General features: G+C 27.1%; 6 protein-coding genes and 1 pseudogene across 6 annotated transcripts, besides 23 other annotated features; 1 reads left to right on the top strand and 6 right to left on the bottom strand.

Annotated features, from left to right (window-relative positions):
- Positions 1–1,234: 1,234 nt before the first annotated feature.
- PVX_005055 (hypothetical protein) lies at positions 1,235–2,979 on the bottom strand (the record flags this gene model as incomplete). Its single annotated transcript, XM_001608262.1, has 2 exons — positions 1,235–2,785; positions 2,926–2,979. The coding sequence occupies 2 exons, from the start codon at positions 2,977–2,979 to the stop codon at positions 1,235–1,237; spliced, it is 1,605 nt and encodes a 534-aa protein (XP_001608312.1).
- A 533-nt stretch (positions 2,980–3,512) lies between these two features.
- Positions 3,513–3,675: a microsatellite.
- A 326-nt stretch (positions 3,676–4,001) lies between these two features.
- On the bottom strand, positions 4,002–4,774 carry PVX_005050 (annotated as a pseudogene).
- Positions 4,628–4,650: a microsatellite.
- A 210-nt stretch (positions 4,775–4,984) lies between the features above and the next one.
- PVX_005047 (variable surface protein Vir22/23-related) lies at positions 4,985–6,900 on the bottom strand (the record flags this gene model as incomplete). Its single annotated transcript, XM_001608261.1, has 3 exons — positions 4,985–5,749; positions 5,936–6,706; positions 6,853–6,900. 3 exons carry the CDS (start codon positions 6,898–6,900, stop codon positions 4,985–4,987), a joined length of 1,584 nt encoding a protein of 527 aa, XP_001608311.1.
- Positions 6,783–6,823: a microsatellite.
- Positions 6,901–6,990: 90 nt separating the features above from the next.
- Positions 6,991–7,033: a microsatellite.
- A 718-nt stretch (positions 7,034–7,751) lies between these two features.
- Positions 7,752–7,819: a microsatellite.
- Positions 7,820–8,173: 354 nt separating this feature from the next.
- Positions 8,174–8,207: a microsatellite.
- A 269-nt stretch (positions 8,208–8,476) lies between these two features.
- Positions 8,477–10,488, bottom strand: PVX_005045 (variable surface protein Vir12-related; the record flags this gene model as incomplete). Its single annotated transcript, XM_001608260.1, has 3 exons — positions 10,267–10,488; positions 9,239–10,103; positions 8,477–8,900 (listed from the first exon to the last, which is right to left on the bottom strand). Exons 1-3 carry the CDS (start codon positions 10,313–10,315, stop codon positions 8,477–8,479), a joined length of 1,338 nt encoding a protein of 445 aa, XP_001608310.1. The 5' UTR covers positions 10,316–10,488.
- Positions 8,536–8,566: a microsatellite.
- Positions 8,581–8,614: a microsatellite.
- Positions 9,112–9,151: a microsatellite.
- Positions 9,681–9,735: a microsatellite.
- Positions 10,489–10,624: 136 nt separating the features above from the next.
- Positions 10,625–10,650: a microsatellite.
- Positions 10,651–12,233: 1,583 nt separating this feature from the next.
- Positions 12,234–13,499, top strand: PVX_005040 (hypothetical protein; the record flags this gene model as incomplete). Its single annotated transcript, XM_001608259.1, has 1 exon — positions 12,234–13,499. The coding sequence occupies one exon, from the start codon at positions 12,234–12,236 to the stop codon at positions 13,497–13,499; it is 1,266 nt and encodes a 421-aa protein (XP_001608309.1).
- Positions 12,914–12,957: a microsatellite.
- Positions 13,500–15,314: 1,815 nt separating the features above from the next.
- Positions 15,315–15,339: a microsatellite.
- A 1,490-nt stretch (positions 15,340–16,829) lies between these two features.
- Positions 16,830–16,855: a microsatellite.
- Positions 16,856–18,516: 1,661 nt separating this feature from the next.
- Positions 18,517–18,539: a microsatellite.
- Positions 18,540–19,096: 557 nt separating this feature from the next.
- Positions 19,097–19,121: a microsatellite.
- A 1,431-nt stretch (positions 19,122–20,552) lies between these two features.
- Positions 20,553–21,444, bottom strand: PVX_086850 (variable surface protein Vir35, putative; the record flags this gene model as incomplete). The annotated part of the gene is made up of 2 exons (XM_001608265.1): positions 20,553–21,203; positions 21,358–21,444. The coding sequence occupies 2 exons, from the start codon at positions 21,442–21,444 to the stop codon at positions 20,553–20,555; spliced, it is 738 nt and encodes a 245-aa protein (XP_001608315.1).
- Positions 21,445–21,482: 38 nt separating this feature from the next.
- Positions 21,483–21,505: a microsatellite.
- Positions 21,506–22,709: 1,204 nt separating this feature from the next.
- Positions 22,710–22,730: a microsatellite.
- A 70-nt stretch (positions 22,731–22,800) lies between these two features.
- Positions 22,801–22,820: a microsatellite.
- Positions 22,821–23,387: 567 nt separating this feature from the next.
- Positions 23,388–23,419: a microsatellite.
- A 193-nt stretch (positions 23,420–23,612) lies between these two features.
- Positions 23,613–27,046, bottom strand: PVX_086855 (variable surface protein Vir24-like). The gene is made up of 4 exons (XM_001608266.1): positions 26,650–27,046; positions 25,774–26,514; positions 24,381–25,568; positions 23,613–24,262 (listed from the first exon to the last, which is right to left on the bottom strand). Exons 1-4 carry the CDS (start codon positions 26,701–26,703, stop codon positions 24,080–24,082), a joined length of 2,166 nt encoding a protein of 721 aa, XP_001608316.1. The 5' UTR covers positions 26,704–27,046; the 3' UTR covers positions 23,613–24,079.
- Positions 26,160–26,355: a microsatellite.
- Positions 26,921–27,077: a microsatellite.
- A 611-nt stretch (positions 27,078–27,688) lies between these two features.
- Positions 27,689–27,736: a microsatellite.
- Positions 27,737–27,935: the final 199 nt, after the last annotated feature.

Genomic DNA, 27,935 nt, shown 5'->3' with positions numbered 1-27,935 from the left:
GAAAAAATAAATACATATTATGTATGACAAATTTTATAGCATTATTTTTTTACGAAAAAGGGATAAACTGCATATCATTTTAAAAAGGTAAAAAAAACTTAGATGAGGAATTTTCTCCATTTCTAATATAATAAAAGGGGAACCGCGACCTTTAGAACATTTTGATCTAACTTATATATATAATATTTACATTATATTACGGACTCGCTATAATCGCAATTATATTATTACTAGAAAAAAGGAGCAACAACATCGAAACAGTATATTATGATCATTTTATGCGATTATATTTTCTCCTGCGTTTCGCATAATCGCTCTTTCCTAATCTCAAATAACGCTGAAAAATGTTTTATCTAAAAGAATTTAGATCATATAAGCGAAAAATAACCACGTTAACGCTTTTTTTGATTGTCACGCGGCGCAACTCTTCACATAAATTGTTAATATAAAATATTTTACATAATCATAGAGCCACCTTTTAATCATAAAAATCATTTCCATCTATAGTTAGACATCTCTGGACAAAATGCGTCCAAATTAATTGTTACATTTTAGAAGCGTGAACGGGAAATTATTTACAAAACGGGAATATTTTTATATTCCTTTTTTTTCTCTATATGTCTAAATTTGTTTACTATTTTTTTAACCAAATAAATAACAAGGGGAAAATGCCAAACAAATTAGTAACCAAATTAACTTAAAAAAAAATACAAAAAAAATTTTAAAAAATATTATTACTCTATGTTTACAAAAAAAAAACAAATTTTAGTCAAAAATGAGCATCCGCAAATGTAATTAAAAATATTTATGTGGTACATTCTTCATTAGTTTTCCAATTCTTATCCTATCAGTTCCCAAACATATTTGCAATAAATGCACGCACCCTTCTTCACATTCCTATTAAACTTTATTTTATACTATTCTTGACAATGTAAATATATATCTTATGAAGCATGATAAGCTATACGTACTCTCTCCCTAGGGGGAGCCTTTTTCTTAGAACGGGGAGCCTGGGCTGATCGTTTTGGCACATCCCTCCTTGGAGGAGCTTCAATATATTCCATCTGAGCATTTTGCTCAAACTCCCTTTGCATAGCAAGATACATTTCTTTCTTTTTTGAGTTTCTGCCACCAATCCAGCTTCCGAAAGGGGTAAACTAAAAGGTGAAAGACGAAGGGAAATATGTGCAGAACATTGCAACTATGCACTACTAAACATTTTGTAACAGTGAACCTAATTTATGTATACACACATTTTATAATTATCGTATACCTTGTAATAAATAAAAAAAACGAACACTATTCCTACTAATAATACTGCTAAGGTAGAACCGCGGAACATAGGTGTTTTGAACATACTCACCTCCGTGAGTTCTGAACCATCGAGCCATTCTGTAGAAGGAGATTCTGTAATAGTTGATGTTGTGCCTTCATTTTGGCCTCCTCCATTTACAGGAATTACATGTTTTTCAACGTCTGCTTCAACTACAGACTTTACTTTTCCATTTTCTAGTTTAGTATACGTCCAACCTACTTGTGTTTCGTTTACTCCCGGAATAAACCTCCTTCCTGAGCCTGAATATGTAAATGCTGCTTCACGACCTGGTTGGTAACTTCCATATGTGTCATTACTTCTTTCCTTTATATATTCACCTAGTAAACTGTATCCTCGTAAATATTCCGGTATGCCAACATGGATTTTAGGTTTAGGTGTAGCGGAATTTCCATCATTCTTTCGACCTTCAGCAGATGTTTCCGTAACACCTGGTTTAGAAGGCACAGAATCCTGAGAACCCTCTCTTGTTGCTTCCCTACCCATACCTCTTTTTTTTTCTTCCTTAATTTTGGCAAAAAATGCATCCTCTTCTTTTGTAGGCCTAAATATATATTCAGCATTCGGATATTTTTTTCCAGTGTTATAACACGATACTAATGCATATCCGTTCTTCCTATCAGCATAATTCATAATACATTTTACATCATAAAGTTCCGTTCTCTGTTTGTATCTTCGTTTATTCCATCCTATTGGTACGTTCGGGATAACAATTTCGTATTTATCTGATTCTTCGGTTTCATCCTCACCAGATCCAGTTTGTTTTAAAGATTTTGTCTTAGCTTCTCGAGCTTGTACTTCACTATTAGGTTTTTTGCTTTCACCATTAAGCTTTGACAAGAGATTATCGGGATTATACTCTGGATTACAATCAAAATAATGATCATAAAGGTGGCGATACTTTAAATCACAACAATGTTCTTTATTTATCTTCTCGTCGTATATTGTCTTAATATATTTCACATACTTAATATATTTGTCTGTTTCCTCAGTAGAAAAATTACTTTTATTTTTAATTTTATGGAAACTTATAAAATATTCAAATAAATTTCTCTCTACTTCCCAATTACTCATATAATCATTATAATCATCGTAACAATCAAATATAACTGATTCTTCCTTTTGAATATTATATTGCAATTTTTTAAGTTCTTCAGTTAGGAAAAGCACATTTAACTTATCACCAGCGCTAAAAATTTTTTTTATTTCGTCATAAATCCAGTATTTCAGCAATATACAGTGTTCCATATTTTTTCCTTTATACTTATTTGAAAATATACGATCTAAGCTATAAGCAAATTTTTTACATAAATCCTCAAATTTCTCAAAATCCGTATATTTATCTTTTATGGTTTGTGTTAATTTGCAAAAATTACTATAGTTATTTATGTTATCGACATTCTCGAATTCATTATATATCGTATTTACAGGTAATTGATTTAGTATATCATCCTAAAAATTATGTATAAGAAACAAAGTAGGTAAAAATGTAAACGTATATGTGTCTTAAAGAATTATATATTACCCATTAAAGCAATTTCTATATCCAGATAACTTATTAATGATAATATGTATAAAAAATTTAAGTATACCCGATCTTTGGAAGGTGGTGCTTCATTTTCGGCTTTTGCTGGCCCTGGTGCCATGGTATTTTATGATGTAGTTATTAATGAAATAATAGAAATATTAGTTATACTAACATTTCGTTGTATAAAAAAGAAAGATATATAATGTACCCTTTTATTAGAAGTAGCATTATACTGATAAAAAAAAATATATATTTTTTTTGTTGTGAATTTTTCTTTAAACCTAGAATATTGCATAACCATAATAGTACTATAAACATTGAACTAAGTAAATAATTATAAATTTGGGGAAATTTAACTCAGTTTAAGCTTAAATTTCCATATAAAGCGAATTATTTTATGGAAAATTGAATTTTTTAAATATTTGGTTATAAACATATTACGGATATTTGCACTAAAAATTAATAGTATAACAAATTTCAAAATAAAAATTTTGATTTCTCTATATTTTAAAATAAATTTGTTACGCATTTTACAATAAAACCGTAGCCTTTTAACAGATTCAATACATATATATATTATATATATAAGTACTGCTCATTACAGAAAAAAATAATAATGTAAAAAAAAAAAGCTTATTTTTACCAAAAAACATGAAATATTCTTTTATTGTACAAATAACTATTAAAGAATAATATATTTTACTAAAAAAAATTAAAAAACAAATAAGCAGAGAAATATTAATTAGGCCTTTTGGCCTATTAATATTAGATTTAATTACGATTGTAATATTAAGTAAAAAATTTAAGATATTTTTTCTGAGTTAATTTATGTCACACGACTGATTGCCTTGAGACTCAAGCAGATTGGTAAGCTAGAGCAATCCTCTTTTTATTCGCATTTGAACGCCTAGGTACCGAAGGATTATCTGCTAATTGGAGTCTTAGCTCTTCTGCAGCAAGGTAATTATGGTTCCTTTTCTTTAATACTTTCTTATTAAACCAGATTTCAGTGGGCGTAAACTAAAAAATACACAGATTAAGCAGAACATATATAATATAATGTAATATTATTACATTTATAAATAGTATTATAATTCACATTTTTACATAACATTTGTGCATTTTTATAATCTTCTTCATTTAATTTACCTTGTAAAGCACAAACAATACTGAAAGTGTTCCCAAAATTGTAAAAGAAGCAGTTACAAATTTATTGAAAGGATCGAAAAGGAACTTATTATGTGTTTTTACTTGACTTTGTATTATAATGTCACGGTCAATAGTTAAAGCTTCGTATATTCTTTGAACACTTTCACCCGCTAACTCATTTTTATCTTTTATTTCACTTCCGCATTTGAACTTAGATAGGAGTTCAAAAGGATTATACACTTTATCACACTCAAAATATCTTGGACAAAGGTTCCAAGGTTTACCACGATAAAAATATCTACAGCAGTTCCATATGTATTTTTCATACAGCTTTTTAACATAATCAAGGTAATCACAATATAAATTTTTTGCCGTCTTACCAGAATAATATTTAGTTTCTATACTCCCATGATTCTTAAAATAATCGTGCAAATATTTTTCTTCATCCCACTGAGAAAAATTACCATCTAAATAAAAGTAGCACGATTTACCTGCTTCAGCATTATTATTAATGCTAAGTAGTATTTTATTAATTTCGTTCAAATCAGCTCTGGAATTATTATAATTGGAAGAATTATTAAAGATATTCCTTAATTGATCACCAGCCCAGTAAATTAAGTAAGAACAACGATTTTCTTCAAGTGTGTCGTTTTCTTTAGAAATATATTTTTTTTCCTTTAAATTTCTATATAAAGTTTTACAAAATGTTTTAAGCTCTTCTTTTTTGTTATCGGACACAAATTGTTCATTACAAACACTTTCATATTTACTAACATTATCGGTTATGTCAAATCCATCATATATAGTGTTAGAAGGCAACTCCTTTAAAATATTTTTCTGTTGGAAGGCAATAAAATGATGTCATATAAATAAATGTTTCTTTAAAACATTAAAATTTATTCATTCATGAATCAGCAATTCATGTTAAAATAAATTTTAATAAAATATCACAATAATTTTTTTAATTTATTTTTTTAATATTTTTTTTTTACTTTAATCTCCTTTTCATTTTTCAAAGGTACTATTATTGGTTCGATAACTTCATTAGACAATTGCTTTAATGGACGTCTAGTTACATTTGCCGCTTCGAATAATGATTTTATTCCATTCTTAGAGCACATTCCATCTAAGAAGGATAAAGAACCATTTTTAAATTTTTCTTCAAAGTTCTTTATTTCTTCACGGTAGTGTTCGGTTAAGTCTAAAGGATTCTGCTTTTTCATCCTTCTGTATAATTCAAAATAATATTTTACGTATTTGCAATATATTTCCTTATTCGTCTGGTTTGCATTACTCAATAAATTTTTTATATTGTCGTAATGTTCTGTAAAATCGTGTAACAATTTTTTATTTCTTAACACATGGGTATTGAATATTTTCTGAAATTTCTCTATAAATTTTTTATTTCCATCTTTAAAACATTTAGTATTCTTTTTCAATATGTCAATTTCATTGAATACCTCATGAATCTGAAAGGATGTGAGATTACTTTCTTCTATTACACCGTACAGCCAATATAACAAATAATCTGAACACTTATCATAGCTTATTCCATAAAAATTACAAATGGGTTCAATATAATCAGCGATTTCATTTATTCGTTTTACTTTACACGTATGTTTTTGAGTATTATTTTCACTGCGTCCACTTATAGGTTTCTCAGGGTGATCACATGTATAAACAACGTGATCTAAATGAGTATAGAACCTATTTAAAGATGATCTGTACTTAAATTCATCCTATAGATAAGGGTAAAATATATAAATGCGTAAATGTTTCTTTTTATATATGAATATTTTATTCAACTTAACAAGATATTAAATAATCAGCTAAACATAAAGTGCTATTGAAAAGTGAAAATATATATTATCAAATAGAGTCTTAACAAATATATTTTTTAAAGCTTTATTCCTTCTAGTGGTTACCTGAAGAAGTGATTTATAAACCTTCTTTGTATTATCTTCTAACCATACATTTTCTGGAAGATATTTTATGTAATTATTTTCCTCTAGTGAACATACATTTGTGTTTTCTGGGGTTAACAATAAATCTAGACATCTATCTGGACATTTTTCCTTTAATAGATCTAACTTGCTATCTCCATTTATAACTATTTCTTTAAATTTTGCTCTTTCTTCACTGTACACACTATCCTTTTTCAATGTATTATCATGATTCACCTTTACGTATAAACTAAATATGGCCCACAAATAGCTACAATATTTATCTTTTTTACTATGTTTACTCGCTTGTAATGCTTTTTTTAATATTTCATAATATAATAAAAAATCATATAGTTTTTTCTTATTTTCCAATTCTTCTCTACTAAAGTACATATGCCTTTTCACATCACATTGACTTTTAACATTATCTCCTTTAATGATCTCTTCCAATGCTCTGTAAAGAAATTCTATAGCATTAATAGAAAATTGACTATCTTTTATTTTATTATGAAACCAATAGTTCAGAGAGTCACAGAACATAGTATGATCTGACTGAAAAAGCGATGACCAAGCACTATACCTATAATGGAATATGCTTTCAAGTTGCCGACAAAATGATAAAACGCCATCCTTCTGTTCTCCATCATAAGTTTCTAATTGTTTTTTACATATTTCATAAGAATCACTGTCTGAATATTTTTCATCTAGTAGGCTATATAATAAATGTAAAGGTACCTTATATAATATATTATCCTAAAATGCATAAAGAAAAAAAAATATATATACATATGTTTATAAGGATTTGCCTTATAAGAAATAATTTTCTCTTGCATCAAATGAAGTATAATTTTAAATCAAAATTTTATCATTAATTAGCATGGTAGTTTGTAATTAAGTACTTCCTCCAATATTTTTGTTAAGTAGGAGTCAAATAAGCCTTCACTCATGTTATCTAAGGATAGAAGTAAATTTTATACCTAAAGAACTACATAAACAGGAAAAATACAACGTAAGCATATGTTATATTTTGCCTACTTTACTATAACTCTAAAAAAGTTAATATGTATGGTAACAGCTTGTACTTAAATTATAGTTTAAGATTATTCTGTTTACATACCTATTAATGAATAATAAAATAAACATCTTTGATTGTAAAAAATAAAATGATAAATAAAATATAATTTGAAGAATTATTAATTGATAGAATGGTAATATCTATACAAACAAACTGTGATGTAATTCTATTAGAAACTTATAATAAAAAAAAAAAGTTGTTTAAAATTTCACAAGTATTAAATGTATAATTTATAACTAACGTTTCATTTAATATTCATTTTTTTTCCTCAAAATGTTTATGCATAGAAAAAAAAAATATAATCATCCTTATTAATAAAAAAATAAACCTATTTCTAAATTTTGATCTATGAAACGTTAATTACTATTGTGATATTCCATTAGAAGTAGTCGCAGTAACACATTATTTCCCCTTTTTTATCTTTAATAATTAAGTGAACATTGCAGGTTACAAATTTTAAATAATAAAAGAGTAATGCTAATGTTTACCAAATATGGATGATTCTACGTTGTAAAATGTATATGTATTTTACGAAATTTTATTAATTTTAGATGGTATCAGCTTAAAAGTTGCCTTCATAGTTACATAATGATCCGTATATCCTTTATTTAAGGTAATATCAGTGTAGGGTTTTATACTTCTACATGAGCACATTTCTTCATATATAAGTTTAATTTTTTTATAATGTATTAAAAACATATGCATGTGCGATTAAAAGTGTAAATTTCAAAGAAACAACATAAACAGGTAAAAAAAAAAATTATGAAACCTAGAACACACTTTCCACCATATAGAAAGTATTACACAAACTCTTCAAAAAAAATTGGGCAGTTATATCAATATCATATGTGTAAAAAGTGCCTATAGGCACATTAAAAAGACAGACGTTGTTATCATAAAAAAAATATTACACTAAGGTATATTTTTTAAATTACCACAACAGGTTTATTCGAATTGATATAATTATTTATCAAACACTTTAATTTACACATACATGTTTGCCTTATTTTAAAGGATGCTCATAGGGTGATAAATTGATTCGCATCATTTGAACATCACATATGTGAAATCGCCCTATAACAATGTTCAAATGAGGATCATTTTGGACAACACTGAATTAATCAAATTGACTTAAAGCACATAGCACGAAAAAAGTGTTAAATAAAAGGATTCACCACTTAAAAAAAATGAAATACAAAAGTGTGTTCAAATGGTTCAAATTATTGTGGCAATTCCATTTTAACAACGCCCTTTATTTACTTTACACATATATGTATATGTAAGGTGGGCCCTTTCCTAATTTTAAACCATTGTTGCGATATGTAATCTCTCCTCACCGTTTTGAAATTACAAAACAGCCTCACAACTTCTCTAAATTCGAGCACTTTTCTGCTTAAAAACTGTGCTAGTCTTTTTCCCCATCAAATTGCTGTTATGAATTTTTTCAATCAGCCCATATTAGTAATAAGAGTCACGTCTCGGCTGATATGACATGCGTACTTCCCTCCTTTGGCGGTCACGGTATGAATTTTCTGGTCCGCGTCTTGATAGTTCTTCTTCATACTCATCATACTCATCATAATTATCATAATCTCCATAGCCAGCATTGTCATCATATTTATCACGATTATCACGACGATCGTATTTATCACGATTGTTACGATTATCACGATGATCGTATTTATCACGACGATCGTATTTATCACGACGACCATATTTATCACGATTATCACGATTACCATGATCAGCATATTTACCATCATCATCATCATCTTGATTATCATAATCTCCATAATCATTATAATCATAATAATCAGCACTTTTATGTTTCTTCTTTCCGTGCTCTCTTTTACTAGATCCTGACCGAGAAGGCTAATACAAAAAAGAAATGAAAAAAAAGGGAAATGTGGGGACTACAAAATTGCACATTTAAAGAAGTATAAACTGCAAATGTTTCCAAAGAATGGTCACATCATAAGATCAAATTTTAACTTACACTAAGGTACAAGTAAAGGAAGATAAGTGCTCCAATTGCTGAAGCCCCCATGACTGAATAGCGAAAATAATCTGATTTCAATACACCATATGTTTTTTTAAGAAAATCAGGGGAACTGGCACTGCTCTCAGGTGGTGTAGGGAGCACAGGATAATCTTTAGGCAAAAGTTGCAATTGAACTGGTTGATTCGGATAAGCAGAACGTCCAGATAACGTTCCGGCTGCATCTAGACGCCCCACAGTTGCTGAGTCTACGGGCTTTGGAATTTGTACAACAATTAATTTCGCGCCCTGTGCGGATAAGGCACCTGTTGAACCTGCTACAGGTGTTGATGGTCCGCCTTTAGGAACACTTGCAGAAACTGCCTGTCTTGTACCTACCTGGCTTGAAGATGATGAACGCGATGAACTCGACCCCCCCCCAAAAGGCCAAAATGAAAAACCAGTACTACGACTAGTTGATTGATCTTTACATGTTACTTTAGGTAAAAGTCTGTTAGGGTCATACAAAGAACTACAATAAAAGTAATCACGACCAAAACTCAACCACCCATTACATTGTAACTTCTTGTAATACGTTTTATATAATGAATTAATGCTATTAAGATATTTATTATGCTTACTGCATTTATCGTTACTAGGGCGACTGACTTCACGGCTAAGTTCATCAAAATTTTTAAAATAAATATACAAAAGCTTCCTTGCTTTCCATTCGTCTAAAGTAATAGAACCATCATAATGTAAGGAATTGCACTTATCATTAGTAATCGTTTTTGTAGCCTTATCAACTGCTTCTATAAGAGGTTTAATAAAAGGGATACTATCAATATTTTTGTTGTGTTCCTTATAGAGTTTTCCTATTTCATCATGCAACCAATAGGGCAAATATTTGCAACGTCTATAATTTTCTGTTCCTTGTTTTCCAGATAATTCTTTTACAAAATGGACAGCACTATTGCAAAGATTTTTGGCACCTTTTTGTTGTTTTTCCAGTGGATCACAGTTGCTATCAGTTTTAAGTGTTTTTGGAATTACGAAGAAATCTTTATGCAATGTATGAAGATTTAAATCAGTCGCATCTTTTTCCTGAAAATAATCATAGAAAGGTTATCGCGTATAAACTAAAACGATTGTTCTAATGATAGAAAATTCCTTCTGTTCCTCATAGAAACGGATTACATGCATTGTAAAGTATATATAATAAATTAAATATATACATGTATGTGAGCATACCAAATCAACCGCAGATACTACTGCTGGAGCCGCTGGTTTTGCCATTTTTCTTTAACATATTTGTACTTAAGAAATTATAAACGTTTTAAAAGTATAAGTACTGATATATAAAAAGGTAAAACGTATAATGCTCTATCTACGTATTTATGTAGCCATTTACGTTTATACTTAGAACGTAGAAGGCTCTTTATTTGTAGTCACTATAAACAATATTTTTGATTAACTTGATCTTGTTCTATTTACCTAAAGCCATGTTCCATTTTTGATTATCCAAGGCACTGAGGGAAAATGCATCAATTAAAACCGCAACTATACATAGGCATAGTATAGTTATACTTTTAAATAATTAATTATTATGTAGTTAATATATTCGTAAATAGAAGAATGTACTTTTAATTTACGTATTGGAACATTAATTTGATAATTTATGCGGCGCTATTAAATACTCTTTTTTAGATAATTAAAGCCATCCTTGATAATTTTTTTTTTTTTTTTACTTACGGATAATCGCATATTGGTGATGCTGGAAAATATTTTTTGACTTTAATTTGTAATATTTCGCTTCCTTGCTCGTTTTAACCGAACGGAAGTTAGCCAATTTTTTATCATTAACTGAAATTATATTAAAGGAATAAAAAATTTAAAGCTCACCATTCATTCAGAAGAAATTAATGTTAATGAAAAATATTATCAAAACGTATTTTTATAAACATTTTGTCGTTATAATTTCCATCTTTGAGTATTTTCTAAAATTATATAATTACGAAATGAGGAGCTCCACTAATATTTCTCTTTCTTTTAAGGAAAATAAAATTAAAAAATCGTTTCTTTTTTTATATCCTGAAAAGAATATGCAAACTCTTCTACATTTAGTGACATTTAAAATAAATGTACATCAATGTAGAACTTAGAACATTGCTTATTTGTAAAAAAGGAATAAAGACCATTTGGTCAAACCAATAAAACCGTTTCTACCACTTTAACATGACAAAAATGTAGGAAAACATGCTGACATAATCCACGTAATAAAAACATTATTCTTCGAACCTTCTAATCACACATATTTATGTACCAATGTTGAATAATTATATTATCATTTTACCCAATTACAGTTTTTAAGGTACTCAATTTATTGCTAATACGCACAATGTTGCCTTAATGGCTCTGTTGTTTAGTTTAAAAAGATTGTGCTAATTACGCAAAAGAAAGATTACACATTTTTTGGTGTATTATACGGATTCAAAGTTTCTCCTAAATTGGGAATATTAATCATTTGGAATGATTACTATACAATTACGCTTTAAGGGCGACAATATCTTGTAAAAATAACTCAACTTAGGTTAATAATAATCATTCAAATTGATTATAACATCTAAACATGGATATAAAAAATCGCTTATTAAATAATTGGAATGTATTTCTTTATGGGAATAGAAGCAGATAATTATGTATCTCCTTTTCTTTCGAAACTTTCAAAATGAAACTCATTTAATTTACCGCTATTGCTTAGATGTAAATTTTTATTATTTATATACTTCCACATTTTTATGTATGACGAAAAGGGGCAGAAAGAGGCTTACCCTACAAAATAAATACATGATAATCCCAATTATTTAAGTATGATAGATTAACTAAAGGTGTCAAAATGAAACAAGGCTTAAAGAAACATCACTCCATACATTCATTTTGTAAATTACCAATTAAGCAGCACCCTTCTAAAACATTACTATTTCTACTAATGTGAATATTCCATTTTACGAGACTCTCTAATGACAGGTTCAAATTTGTCAATTTTTGCACTCTATTACAATCGTTATTTACGCCTACTTAGATGTAATAACACTTCTTCATAATGCAAAAATGTGAAATAGATCGTTCCTAATTTATGCATGTAAATATATCTAATATACTCGCCAATTTGTTCATTTAAACGAATATCAAAGGAAGATTCTACAATAACTGCTGATGGTTGGACAATGGCTCAAGTAACCTATGTGGATAATAATGTGTGCAAAGAATCTCATTTTAGCAGTTGTAAGGATTTGCACACTGATATAATAGATAAAGTTAAAGAAAAAGTTTTTGATTTAAACGCATCAGAAAACTCAGACGAATTTTTCCAAACGTGCAGAGAATTAGTTAGCTATTTAAATAATTACAGTGGCGATTGCATAAAGTGCTATACTGGTGATAATTTACATTCTTATAAAATTGAAAATGACGTAGAGAATTTGTTGAAACGTGTTACTAAGTATGGGGGATGTCCAAGGAATTTTACGTCTGATGACGAGGAACGTATTCAATTAACATATAAAGTAGAACAATTTTGTAGCGAAAAGAATGGTTATATAAGTAAGATACAAGCACTAGAACGAAGTAAAACGGAATCATCATGCAGAGATAAAGAATTTTGCAACGCAGAATGTTCAGAATATGAAAAATGGTTAACCGAACAGGAAAAGCATTTTCTTAATGAGGAAATAAAAAAAAAATATATGAATTTAAAAAGATCTAACAAAATTGAATTTCCAAACAATTGTGATGTGACCGAAAAGGCATCTTTTGAAAATAACATCAATTATTGTGTTAATGTTAAGGGAAAAAAGCCTCCTCCAAAAGAGATACATACTTCAGATCTCTGCCCAACAGATGAGGTATATACTCGACAAATTACGGCCTCTGAACAAATTCCAGATTACAATTCTCATACGAAATATGCAGCTGGATTAAACCATTTAGATTATGCTATTCTTGAAGAAATTGCTCCAGATGGTAATGAGATTTATGAGTTTCGTTCCGTTAGAAAGCCTTGCGATGCACATATAAAACATGCATATAAAATCGACGCAGAACCCACGAATATTGAAACTTATCAGGACACACATCATTCCTCTATTTCTGAAGCTTCCAATGAAGAAATTGCTAAAACAGAATCTGGAGAAGAGACAGTTTCTGAACAAATAACTGAGTCTATTATGTTAGACGGTGAAACGCACACGCTTAATCCAGACCCATATAGTACGTTTTATAATACACTACCATCATTGTTCCTTTATCAAATTACATGCATCCTAAATATATTTATTATACTACTTTCTAAAATACCACGTGCAATAATGTTCATGTTAAAATTAAATTTTCAGGACTTCCTGAAGAAAATGATTCTATACCAATGGAACAGAGCAATTCAGACGAAACAATTAGCGGAACACCATATAAAATGTACTTGCTATTTATTTTAATGAAATTGGGACTATTTTTTTATATCTTTTCTTCTAAAAAAGGTAAAGTAAAACTATCGTAATCGAATTATGGTTAATGTTTTTATAATAATTTTTTTAATTAAAATTTAATTTTGTAAAAATATTTATTCTCATTTTTCAGTATACATCCTTGGGCACGTTGTTCAGCAAAAAAAAAAGGAAAAGAAGACAAAAAGTTAAAGCAGAAATAGAGAATATTCTATCGGGGAACTCTCGTATTGGAAATAAAAATGTCTATATGCAGTATGGCCCCTCAGCATATCAATTATATAGAAATTAAGAAATGTGAAGCAGAGAAGATAGAAAGATGAAATAGAAATAGGCTAGCGTGGTTTAGTGAAAATTATAAATGTACCAAGCTAAGGGGACACCATCAAGATCACTACAGAGGTTCACATAGAAATGCAAAAAAAGAAAAGAATCAGATAAAATGTAAAACGCTCACTGTTGTATTATAAAACTGGATTAATATTCTGTCGAGTTAAAAATTATGAGGAATGTTAAGAAAATTCCAAAAAGCTTTTGCATCATGTGACAATCCACTATGTTGCTTCTCTAAATTGCATGAACAAAGAAAGACTTGATAAAAGAACGAAAAAATCATATGAAACCACCATAATGCGCATGATAAGGCTTATGCCAGGGGGACATTTCGAAAAAACTCAAATGAACTATATTGTTGTTGCACTGAAGCAATTTTGATAATAGCTATATCATATTTAAGGAATAGTAGAAAAAATAGTAGTAAACTTGAATAAAGAATAAATTAAACGAAATGATACCAATTTGTAGAGAGCATATATACATATGTAAACTAAAAATTGATATACATAGCAAAATGTGTTATACATTCAACGTATATAAAAAGCGTCGTTTATCTGCGAAAGTGATAACATGTTGTAAATTCCCATTCAGTAAAACCTGGAACATTGCCTAGTATTCTATGAAAGACTACATTATAGAGAGTTCTTACACCGTTGTTACGCTTCTAAAAATTTATTAACGAAAAAATTAAGGATGCTCATTGTCAATATATATAAAAAGACATCATTTTATTTAGGTAATCCCGACTTTATTTTTTATTTTATTTTTTTGTTTCGTTTTTACTTTTTTCAGTATGTTATAATAGTAATTCTTGTTGTTTGAACCAACATTACTCTATTTTACGTTGTATCTACTTTTTTTAGTAAAAGAACCAGCATGGCTACCTACATTTGTTATACATACTTCAGTGCATTATTATTTTCCACTTATAAACCCACTACCATATAATGTAATACAAAAATGTGAATATTCGTTATTCATGTGGTAGCATGGCACTTAGACTGCAAAAGGTAATTCCTCATAATTGTATGAGAACACTTATATTAATAATTCAAATATCCTTTATTTTTTTAGTTCTTCCTCATTATATAACATTTTTAATTCATTTTAATACTTCTAAAACTTATATTTTGAAAAAATGTAAATTTTGGCATATTTTAATAAGTGATATACTTCAATATAGCTAACATATATAGAATATATGCGGTAAAATGGTAAATAAGGTATTTTACCATGCAAATGTTAATGTTTTTCTTTATTATCACCAAGCCAAGACAGTCATATGAAGTTTGCAATACTTATTAATTATTATAATAATTATCTGCCTATTTACATGTATGCAATTATGCTAATATTACTATATATTTTATCCTATACTCAATAAGAACAATTTGACGAACATTTATAACAACAAAAACTATAAAATATCTTTTTGTGATATATTTTCATTACAAATTATGCAATATTACCCAAACGTATAAATAAACCTCTCTTTTATTTTTTAATCAATCTTTAAAAATTTTATTACAAAGTTCTGAGAAAAATATAAATTTATTTTTTATTATATCCTTCTATATATGACACCAAACTGCACCTATTATGAAAAATAGACTTATGCGATTTATATTTTATAAAGTTTATGTTCAAAGGTAGTATTATATCTCTATTCAATTTTATTGCATTTTTTTTGTTGTTCATTTTTGGTATTGAATCTCATCATGAATTAACGTAAAACTTATTATTATTTAAAAAGGAATATAAAAGCAATTCTTACATATTATATATATATATTTTTTTTTTTTGGAATATCTGCATTTACAATAAAAAAGGTTAATCCATTTTTTATTTTTAATACTGTATATGCAACATAACTCTTTATCACAATTTTATCATAAAATAGCATTAAAGAGTACAAAAACTTAGTTGACGAAACATTTTAAAATTAAATTCATCATTTCAACAGTTATTATGTTATAGTGTCATCAATTAAATGCGCTTTAGGCAAATATTCATAAATTATACTAATAAGCTTCTAATCTGATAATAATGTGCTATTACACATATGATATTATCTATTCATACAATTGTTGGGTGTTATATTGAAAAATATTACTAATAAAAAAAAAAAAAAAAATTATCCAATATATTTCATTTATTTTTTTGAATTTAAACATTATTATGTAGCCTAACTAATCAAAATGGAGGAAGTACAAATGAAGAGACACGTGATATATACATCCTGTGCTGCAATAAAATATAGGAATGAAAAAAAATCTTAAAAAAATCATATGAATGGGATTTCCTAATTAATATATTTTAATGATCATTTTTTATTTATATTAAAAGATATATTCTTATTTTAAAGGAATATGCAAACTTTTCTAACTATGCCTCTTTTATATCTCTAAAACATTGATTCTAATATATTTATCAATTTTTTTTGTTTTTACTTTTAATAAAAATTAGTTTTACTTTTATCTTAATATAAATTCACTTAAGAGTTTTAATGCATTGAATTATAAATATGATACTCACATAATTACAGTAGGCAATATAGCAAATTCTATATCGATCCATATGTTAGCATAGTGATTATACAGTTTAATTTTGTATTTACATTACTGTAAGGTGTATAAAAAACTTGTCATCATAGATTATTATAATTTTGTGGTGTAAAATATTTTTTATTTAATAAAAGATCAATAATAATCAAAACTTACATTTTTTTTTATAATTTTATTTCTTTTTCTTTAAATAGATTTTTAATTTTGGAATATTATTTTTATAATAATTTATTATAAAGTATATACTATTTTAGCACCGAATATATAATAAACAGAGCAGTCGTGATGTAATATTTTCGTTCTATATTAACAGATGTCTCTTTATTAAAAAACAATATTTTCAACAACAACAACAACTGTACTATTAATATAATTTTTTTTTAAAAGAACAATTAGAATAAATAATGCATCAATATAAGTTACATTTATATACTTTTAATAGTTTTGTTAATTTGGTCTAAATGTAAAAATTTTATACAGCCATATATTACATTACTAAATAAGTAGTATCACGCCAAACGTCTAAAAATTTAGATTTATACATGTAAAAAATTATCTCTTATTTCCATTTAATAATTTTACATTTAAAAAGATTTAGTTTATATAGCATTAATTATATTATATTGATTAAATATTTATCCAAGTATCTCTTATATTCAGAAATGTGTTTTCCTATTTTAAGATAATTGAGATTTAAAATATATAACAAGAATTATTTATTCATTCAGTTTTTAATAGATATATTCTTACAAATATATATACATATTTCAATAAATTCATTTAATTTATATACATACAAATATGGGTTCTGGTGATTATGATAAATATTTTATCACAACTGAATATGAAACTACCGTAAAAGGAGATGCAGAATTTGATTCTCGTGTACATTTTCAATTTATATATTTAACTTTATTTAATATATATATATATTTCGTTATTTTATTCTTATTGAAAAAAAAATAATGTATTCTTTCGACATATGAGAATTTAGTATCTAATATATTTCACTTTTTTTTTTCTTTTATAGAAAACAGCATTCAAAAAATTGCCATTAAATAATTTTTATGCAATATTAAATAACGATAATAATGAGGAAGATTATCTTCAATATCTCTGTAATGCATACTTAATAACAAATATTGCCAGAGGAGAAAAATGCCTTAATTTCTGCAAAAAATTTATATACAAATTTAAAAATTTTCCTAGTATTAAAAAACAATGCACTGGAATAGAAGATAAAGAATTTTGTAATTACTTCAATTACTGGCTAGGTGGAGAGCTTTTACGTATTGGTGCTTCAACGTATAATATTTCTAAGTTTATAGAAATCTTTGGTATGTTATCTTCTCAAAAGTATATCCCAGGTTGTACATGTAAAAATAATAAGATTACTAGTTCTGATTTCAAAAAAATGAAAAAATATTTTGATTATGCTGAAAATTTGGAAGGTATTAATAATTCAGAAAAAGAAGAATTTAAAAATACACATGATGACATTTATTGCTATTACATTGCAAAGGCAGTTAATGAATATAATAATGTTATATCAAATGAGTCTTGCGTAAACAATGAATGTTCATTCAAAGAAGAACTGGATTGTTTTAAAGAAAAATTTATTAGATACCAGAAATCATTTAGAATGAAATGTTCAGACATTATAAGTATACCATGTATACAAATCTCTAAAGATTTATATCATATGCCATGTCCATTGGGAGAAACTGTAAATCCACCCTCGCAATCTGCAGCTGATATGTCAGGTCAACAAGAATATGGCACTTCTGACAATAGCAAAACCTTGATTACAACTTCTGCTAGTGCAGCAGTGGGGAGTATTTTCACTTCATTAATTTTGTATAAGGTTACAGATTATTTCATTTTAGTGAATTATGTGTGTTACACTAACATACATGTAGTAAATATCCATATAAAAATCATATAATTATTTGCTTAATTATTTTTTTTCATTAGTTCACTCCACTTCGAGGCTTGCTTGGTAGGAAAAAAAACCAAAATCATTGGAATAGTACACATAACGCAATTAAACCATTCCAACAATATTCTAACAATAATAACATGGATTTTGGAAATACCACATATAATGTAGGATATCAATCCGTATAAAAATAATGACAAAAAACATATTACGTAAAGTAGATAATATAAAACAAGTTATATAAACTATAATATAATACACATATATATGAAATAAACTCATTTTAAAAAAGTAGCAATGCACAGATATTAGCACACATGAGGTTTTCATGTTAACATAGCATTACTTACAATTCTTAGAAGATGTTTATTAAAAAAAAGTTACACATATATATTGTTATTAAAAAAAAGTTATATCACAATGGCGTTATAAGCATTATTTAGTTGCTGGCTATATTTATAACATTATACAATTTTAAATTGTGTTATTATTATTTCAGAAGTGGAATCGACCTGATTTTATATATCAATGTTAATGCCTTCAAAAAAGTGTAATCATATATAATGCCTTATTTCATATAATAACAATGCATTATTAATTAATATTCATACATTATACAAGTCATTCCTATATAAATTTGTATGTTTTAATATTTCCACAATAAATTTGATTTTATCCCCATAATATGCACATATCCTTATACATATGAGTACTTGTTTATGGCAACAATGCTATGTGTTATATCCGTGTGTGTTCACCATTTTAACATGCTAATTTATTTAATAGCATGCACACACCTTTATGACTTTTTTAATATGATGATTATACCTTATTGCATATGCATACCATGTTGTATATACAATAATTTAAATATTATCTTTAAATTTTTAGTTTATTTTTTATTACTTTTATTTTTAAAAAATTTGTTTAAAATTTTATAAGATACAACAATAGACATTATTAACACAATTTTGTTTAATATAAGTATCATTTATTAGCTTGCTTTAAACACGCACCATAATTCTTTGAGTTCCACTATTGAAATATTTATAATTATATGGCTTTATAATTAAAAAATGTAGGTAATTAAATTATTTTTATCTTTATTATGATTAAGAATAATAAATAAATTTACTCAATATCTTTAATTTAAATCGTATATTACCAATTGAGCACTATAGTAATGGAATTGCATACTAAATCAACCTCTCATGAAGAATTTTTAAATATAATTTTTATATAAGATAAAAAAAAAGAATTCGTAAATTGTTATAGCGTAACATTTTTTGAAATAAAAAATACCATTTTTGTATCATTATTACTTTTTTTTTTTTTTTCAAAATGAATTATAATATCAAAAAAAATTGAGAAATATTTTGTATAACTCAATAGATTTAATCTATTTTTAAAATATATTAAATAAAAAATTCTGTATAATATATAAATTGTTCTGTTTCATTTATTCATATGTCCAATAATTAACAAACCAATTATAAAATATTAAAATAACTAAAATATAAATTTTATTAAATACTTAATTTTTGCTTTTACCTCACAATGTGCACAAATGTAAGTTCATATATGGATGACACCAATTTAGGACATTAAAAAATAATGAATAAAATGTAGATGCTATTTCAGAGTTTATAAGCAAAAATAATTATTTTTTAAATTTATTTATTTTTTTTTTATAAAAGTACGTTATAGTTTAATAACAAATGATAGCTCTATGTATAAATTTCACCAAAAAATTATAACATTATATTATTTACGAAGTATTTCTTATAAGTTGACAAATAAAATTTCATACATGGAGCACGCAAAATTTTATTAATTCTTATTTATATGATAATTATAAGACATAATAATATATTTTACGGACTAATCTACATAAATATATTCATAAGTTCTTACTTATATGGAATGCTTACACGATGTGTATGTCCATTATAGAAATAATAGAACAACAAATTAATTTTCTACATAAACCGTGAAAGGAAATATGTTAATCACATTAAACTACGCTAATAATTTACGCAAAATACAAAGGAAAAAAATGAATATTTTAATTCACATAAATTTGAATAATATATTTTTTTGCTATGACCACATAATATAATTAATCAGATCTCGCTTTATTTATACAAATTATGTAAATGTTGTTATAATGCAAAATATATAATACCCCAAATTACATTATACATATTAATTAATATTAAAAACTTCTTTACAAAAACGAACATATTCTTTTCCCTTCAGTTTACCCTTTCCTTCGTTTAATCTCTCATACTTTACAATTTTCATCAATACATAAATAATACATAATATACTAATTATACAAAATGGTATAAAAATTATACCATTCAATGCTGGTATTAAGTACGGCAAGATATCTTTTGCATTACCATCGAAGCTTGATGGTACTTGAGCTTCAGCTAATATAGGAACTATTACACCAATCAAAGAAAATAAGCATCCATAAATAATAGGATAACAATACTTTTTACATATAATTTTTTTGAATTTTTTTTCATCATTCTTCATATCTTTTGCCAATTTTCTAACTTTATCAATTTCATTAAATATCTTCTGCTCGTAGTAACAATCTTTTTTTTTTAATCCCTTCAATTTATGGTATCTGCGCTTCGAATTCTGTCGATAAGCAGATAAACTATTGAATTGACTTTCTTTTAAATTTTCATTTATTGATGTGTCTTTTTTCTCGTTTTGTAATTTATTATTCCCCACACTATTTGAAGCATTTCCTCGTGATACTCCGAGTACTATTTTTCTTTCCATTTCATCCTTTGCCAGAATTCGCGCTGCTTTTATGCCAAATGTTCTACATATTTTATGCTCATTAAATGCTTTGCTTAATGATCGCTACAAAAAAAATATACATATTTAACATTTAAAAAAATGAATAGCTTTACTCTAAATAAAAACACCATTTATATAAATTGCATGTTTAGGAAAAAGTTAGAAAAATTCTCAAATATTATTATAATACCACGCCGTCGTTGCAATTATACATCCATGATAGTAGAATTAATGAAGCAATCTGAATAAAAAAGAGTAACTTAATTCCTTTCTGCATTATTTATTTCTCCAATATTAAAATCTAGGATAATATAAAAGTTAGCAATGCATTACCCTGTCAAAATGAGTGTTTGTAATGTCTATTTTATTCTGTTGTTACTATTTGTATACTATCTAAAATTTCAATAAAATTTGTATATATGTAATGCGAAATATAAATAGAAAAGATAAAATACTTTTATAAGTTTTCAACTAAAATAAACCTATAAGATTTTTTTACAAAAAAGTGAGATAAATAAAATGCAATTAATTAAAATTCATTAATTTTAAAAATATAAATTATAGTTATTTAATAATAAGTAAATAAATTTTTTTTAACGGTTTTACTTGAAAAATTTAGGTACATATTACATAAAGTCAGTTAAATTGTAGGTAATGTGAAATACTCTACCATGTAGAATAATTATAAATTTTGTTCACGTATTCGTACAAATTATATCTTTATTGGCAATATTTTTTTTAAGCATTTACTATTTTCGTTACCCTATAATATTTATGATGGCAATAATAATGATAATCAAAATAGATACATTCTAAACATACATTTTATTGTACAAATTTTAATCTATTATACAAATAGGTAAATGTATTACTTTTTTTACTATCCTTAATAACCTAACAAATTTGTTTTATCATATTCCTCCTAATTCAACGAAAGAAATATATTTTAAATTTATCATAAGAAATGCCCCATTATTCTATAATATCAATTTTGGAATATTTTTATTTACATAAAAATTGAACATACTGTTATTTACAAATGTATCCTTTAAAATGAGCAATTAATTTTTATTATATAAATAAATACGTATTTAGAATTATATACATTATAATGAAAAAAGAGGAAGAATCAAAAAAAAAAAAAAAATTATAAAACTATTGCATGCGAATACGACAACGTTATAATATTGTCAGTGTAATAAAATTTACATTGACGATGCTGTATAATATCATATATGACAACAGATTGTAACAATACTATAGAAAAATATCTATAGTTTTTCTTTCATTAATTTTACATTTCATATTATTAGAATCAAAGAATTCGTTTTTCACTTTTCTGTAAATGCATAACATCGCAGGGTACCCTTTTTAGCGTTTTATTAAAAAAAATATAAATATATAAATAGCATTAAATTAAAAATATATCTAAAAGATTGTACATTTTATTATACTTATATTTGCATACTACGAAAATTAACATATTGTATGCCAACTGTATAGATGTTAAATGCATAATATGTTTTTATAATAGTTTTAAAGCAAACATTATCTTCAAAAAAAATAACACATAATTTAATTAAAAAAATATTTTTAAATTCAAAAAATGATAGTAAAAATTGTGATATATTTAAGGATATACATCACAGATTTGTACACTTATTGTTTGCTTACCGTTATGAAAGACGCATATACAGTAAAATCAGATCCATCCCTTTATATATATTTTTATTTTTTTTTGGTAATAATTACTATTAGGTAAATATTACTAAAATAATGCAAAGAGAATTAACCACTTATTTATAATTTGTATTACCAAGATAATTAAAAAAAAAGTGTAGTTTTACAATACATAATATAATATTAGTTTATTTTTAATACATACATATAAGGCGCGTACTAAGCGTTTTACAATTTTAGCCTTATAAAAAATGAAATTTCTGAAAATAAACGATTCTTCTGAAACGACATATTATTTCGGAAATAAATAATCATTTTTAACACATTTGATAACTCTATAAACTATATATATCTCTTTTATAGTAAATATGTGTGCGAAAAAGAAACTAAGACCCTTTATGTACATATATATTACTGTCAATCTGACAATGCTTTACAAATAATTTATGTAGAATATTATGTTCTGCGCTAATATATTAGAAAGTTTTCTCCATGTTAATACGATGCATTTTTAATGAATTATTTTTTCGCACTATATATATGTGAACAGTATTATATATCTCCTTTTTACTTTTATTTTTCCAACACATCAATACCATTCGATTACTTTTTTCTAACGTTTTATGGAGATTTGTTCTATCCCTTTTCTCCTACCTTGTCCTGCACGATTTGTGTTACCTCTAATAAAAATGAATGTTATTTAATTCAAAAATGTTGTTTTTAAAGTTGTAATATTTTTCACTGTATATGCATCATTTTAAAAACGTAACAAAAGTAAGAAATGAAGAATAAATAATATTTCACGTATATAACGCGTGGAAAATCAAAACACATAGTAATCTACGTATATTTTTATATATAACCTATTACGTAGTGTCAAAAATAAGTGTATTAAAAATAATATCTTCACATATGATGTTAAAAATAAAAGTGCTATCGCATAAAATTATATTTTTCGCGTATACTTTAAAAGAATAAAAATTAAAAGAATTAAACATTAGTTAAAGCGAATTATAAAAGTAATACATATCATCATTGGTAATGGCATAAAATTACAAAAAAAAAATAAATGAGAAATGAATATAAGCGAAACATACCGAATCGAACAAAATATACATTTCCTATGCACATTTTTGTTCTTTCCTCTATTCATGCAAAACGCAGTTGCGGATTAAAGCTTACAAGCTCCACGCGACGGTTCGCAGGGAACATACAAATGCACCGTCTACATATTACTGATACACAGATTCGTCTGAAGGGTAGTAACCTAAATACACCGTCCTATTAGGTGAATTTTCATCATTATAACCTGTTGCGTACGTTGCTGCATCTTCCGTATTTTCTTCAAATTGAAAATCATCAAGTTTTATTTTCTTACGATTCTTACTGTTAAACCACTTTCCAGCGGGTGTATACTAAAGCAAAAATGGAAATGATAAAAAATGAAAAATATTATTATAGCATACCAACAAATGTGCATTAAAAAACATGATAACGTTGGATATTCATATTGCAACTATAATTTGTATTTACCCTATACATGCCGAAAGCCAATAAGAATACTCCTCCAATTACAGTAAATAATCTTATATTATTTCTATAATCTGAAAAATCGAACAACCACGAATTATTTTCTGCGCTTTGATCTTGAACTGCATGCCTTGTGTTACCAACTCGTCCATCATCCATATGCCCTGGTCCGTGAGAGTGGCCATCGTAATGATAATGATCACCATCATAGGAAAAGCTTTCATCTGGATTTCTCTGGCCAAGACGAGAACGCTGAGAAGCGTCGTACGTCTCCTCACCAGCACGTGGGGTTAAATCTTGTTGAGTTAAACCTCGTTCAGTTAAACCTCGTTCAGTTAAACCTCGTTCAGTTAAACCTTGTTGAGTTAAACCTGGTTGGGTTAAAACTCGTGCAGTTAAACCTTGTGGAGTTACACCTCGTGGACTATATGTTTGGACGCCACCACATACTGATAACTTTTGCAGATTCTTCGGATTTAAGTCCTCATCACATTTGAAAAAGTCATCACAATCGCGTCTTCTACAGCAATCGCCCTTAGAAGATTGTCTATACTTTTCATACAGCTTAGCAATATAGCTAAGGTACGCGTTATGCGTAGGGCACGTACTGGCAGTAGTAACTTTCTTTTTGATATCACTAAAATTGTAAAAATAATCATACAGAGCTTTCATTTCCTTACATTCGTTGGAAGAACAGTTAATGTAATACAAACACGTATTATAGTTTTTTAATGCGTAATCATCTTCATCCCCTGTTATAAATTTATGTTTTATACAAGAACCATTTCTATCTCTCAATATGCAATGGCGGTCGATGTCACGGCTAGCCATATGAACTCTATGGGTACTTCCCCTTTGCAATGCTTCCATACTAACTTTACTCCATACATCAAGAAGGCTTTTTGCTTCAGGTATGTTGTAAACGTTTCTCCAGGGCCAATTAAATTTTTTCCCTATTTCGTCATAAGCCCAGAAAATGAAGTGCAGACAACGATCTCCCTGATTTAGCTTTTTCATTATTTTATTATCTGATATATTTTTCAAATTTCTTACAATTTTCCTACACAGGGGTTTTAGCTCTTGGTTCTTTGTATCAAAATATTTGCAATAGTTATCATAATAGGTCGATCCTTCCACCTTATTAAGTTCGTCGTATATTTCCTTTGAAGGTAATCCTGCTTGGATGGTATTCTGAATGTTAAATAAAAGGAACAACGTTAATGAATTAAGAATTGTTTCAAAAAAAAAAAAAATGAAATATGCACTTAACATAAAATGAACGCTTCCACAAAATGAACGCTTCCACAAAATGAACGCTTCCATCAAATGAACGCTTTCATAAAATGTCTAAAAAAACATTTCCCAAATTTTTTTAATAGACTTTTCTTATATTTACCATATTGAGGTCTCTAGGCATCTGAACATGTCTTGGTGTTTCTACTGGAACGTTCTCTCTCAGTAAGGGACTCCTTTCTTCCTCATCCTTCTCAGATACAGTAGGTGCACAATACATGCCACATTTTTCTATTAACGAAGTTAAATCGCTTTCTGTTTTAAATTTACCTTCAAATAACTTGAATTCTTTGTCATACCTTTTGGATAATTCTGTACTGTATTCATTTTTAAGATTATGGTATAATCGCAAAATATGCGATACGTACTGGCAGTATTTCCCCTTTTTTCCAGAGTCTGCACCATTGATAACTCTAATTATATAATCAAAATATTCTGAAAAATCGTGTAATTCTTTTTTATTTTTTAACGTTTCTTGGTATGTCACCTGTTCAAAATGTTTATTGTATGTGCCACTTGGCGCACCAGTAACTTTAGCTTTAAAAATCTCTTCCAATCCTTTGTAAAACTGAAAGGAATCTAAAGGCTCAGAATTATATTCTGATAGTTTCCCATATAGCCAATAATTCAGATAATCATAACACTTATATTTCGAACTTCCTAATATAGAACGTAAGCTTCTCCATTTCTTAAATATCCTATTTTCAAGTGAATAACAAAGATTATGTATTTTCGGGTCACTAATATTAGCACTACAATAATGAGACCTATTGGTACCACTAACCAAATATGAATCTAACTTGCTATAAAACTTATTTAACTTCGAATTCTTCAAATTGGCACTCTATCAATAATAAAAAAAAGGTAAAAATTAAATGTTTAATTTAAAGAAAAGATGTGTTGTTCGTAATACGAAGAACTATGGTATTCATCCATGTCTTCACATTACAATCGGCTTTGTAAAAATATCAAAATGTACCTCCTCTTTTAAAAACTGATCTACATTATACGTTTCTTCTTCCACCTCTTCCATATTCACCGAATAATAAGTAAAATTGTTAAAAGTTTAGAAACATCTATATTGTAGAAATAGCAAAATGCAACCTAATGTTACATAGAGGCATTAATTTTCCCCCAATAAAAACATTCCCCTGGATGTTCTAAAAGGTTCGGTTTAGTATTAGCCTTATGATTGAATCGTAGTATATTACAATGTATATATATGTACATATATTCTGTGTTCTATAAAAATAACCATTCGCAAAAATGTAACATTAAATGGAAAGAAAAGCGTTACCACGACATATAAATAAATTTATTTAAAATTTTCTAATTCGTTCAGAATTATAATTAACAATTTTATTAACACTTTAGATGGTAGTAAAATTTAGCTTTCATCGTTAATATACAAAAAATATAGGCACTTTTTTCCGACATCACTTCATGATCCTTTTAAGCGAAATTTATTTGTAGAATCGTGCTTAAAGTTTGAATACGTTAGTCCGCATAAATGATTTTTTTTTTTTTTTCCTCTCGCTGCATATTATGGAGATTATATTTTCCCCTTTTTTTTTAAAATTAAAATGGGCCACTGCAATGAAAATTTTAATTACCAGCTGCATAAATAGTAACATATAAATGGATAGTTCTAAAAATAAATGCATTTCATAAGAGTATAAGAATATATGAAGAACTGCCTTTTTTTTTGAACGCATACTGTACGCGGATGAGGCAAATTCTTGACCCTCTACAATGCAAAATTGCTACCAACTAATCATTTTATCGTCAGATGCAAAAATTGTTAAAACGCATCTATCCGTATAATTACAAGACGATCTTCACAGTTTATCCATAATTTTTTGTAGAAACGGAAAATGGCGTATTTTACATTTTTTCCCCATCAAAATGGGTTGCCTATAATGAGTCATTTTTCCCCCCTATCAAGTAAATGTAAGCATGCACCCCACATGTAGTTCATGGTTCCTTAAAAAACAAAATGCTAAAAAGCGTTATCACCAAAATGTATGGGAAAATAAAATTCGTAACTTTCTTTTTATTGCTAATATGTGATAGAACCGAAGTAAGCGTAATAGTCTATGCAGTCTTCATCCGATTGTGAAAATGTAGCATGTCATATAATGTACATAAATACGTAAAAATGGTTAAGTAGAAAATTCTTACTTTTTACGAATACAAACTATTGTCTCTTATCCCGTTTGTTTCAACTCCATATAGTGATAATTGATCCATACAATTATGTTTTAC

Source organism: Plasmodium vivax, chromosome 7, assembly GCF_000002415.2.
Source record: "Plasmodium vivax chromosome 7, whole genome shotgun sequence".
Classification (NCBI taxonomy): Eukaryota; Apicomplexa; class Aconoidasida; order Haemosporida; family Plasmodiidae; genus Plasmodium; species Plasmodium vivax.
The sequence above is the reverse complement of the archived record's forward strand: the minus strand, read 5'-3'. Positions and strand labels throughout refer to the sequence as shown.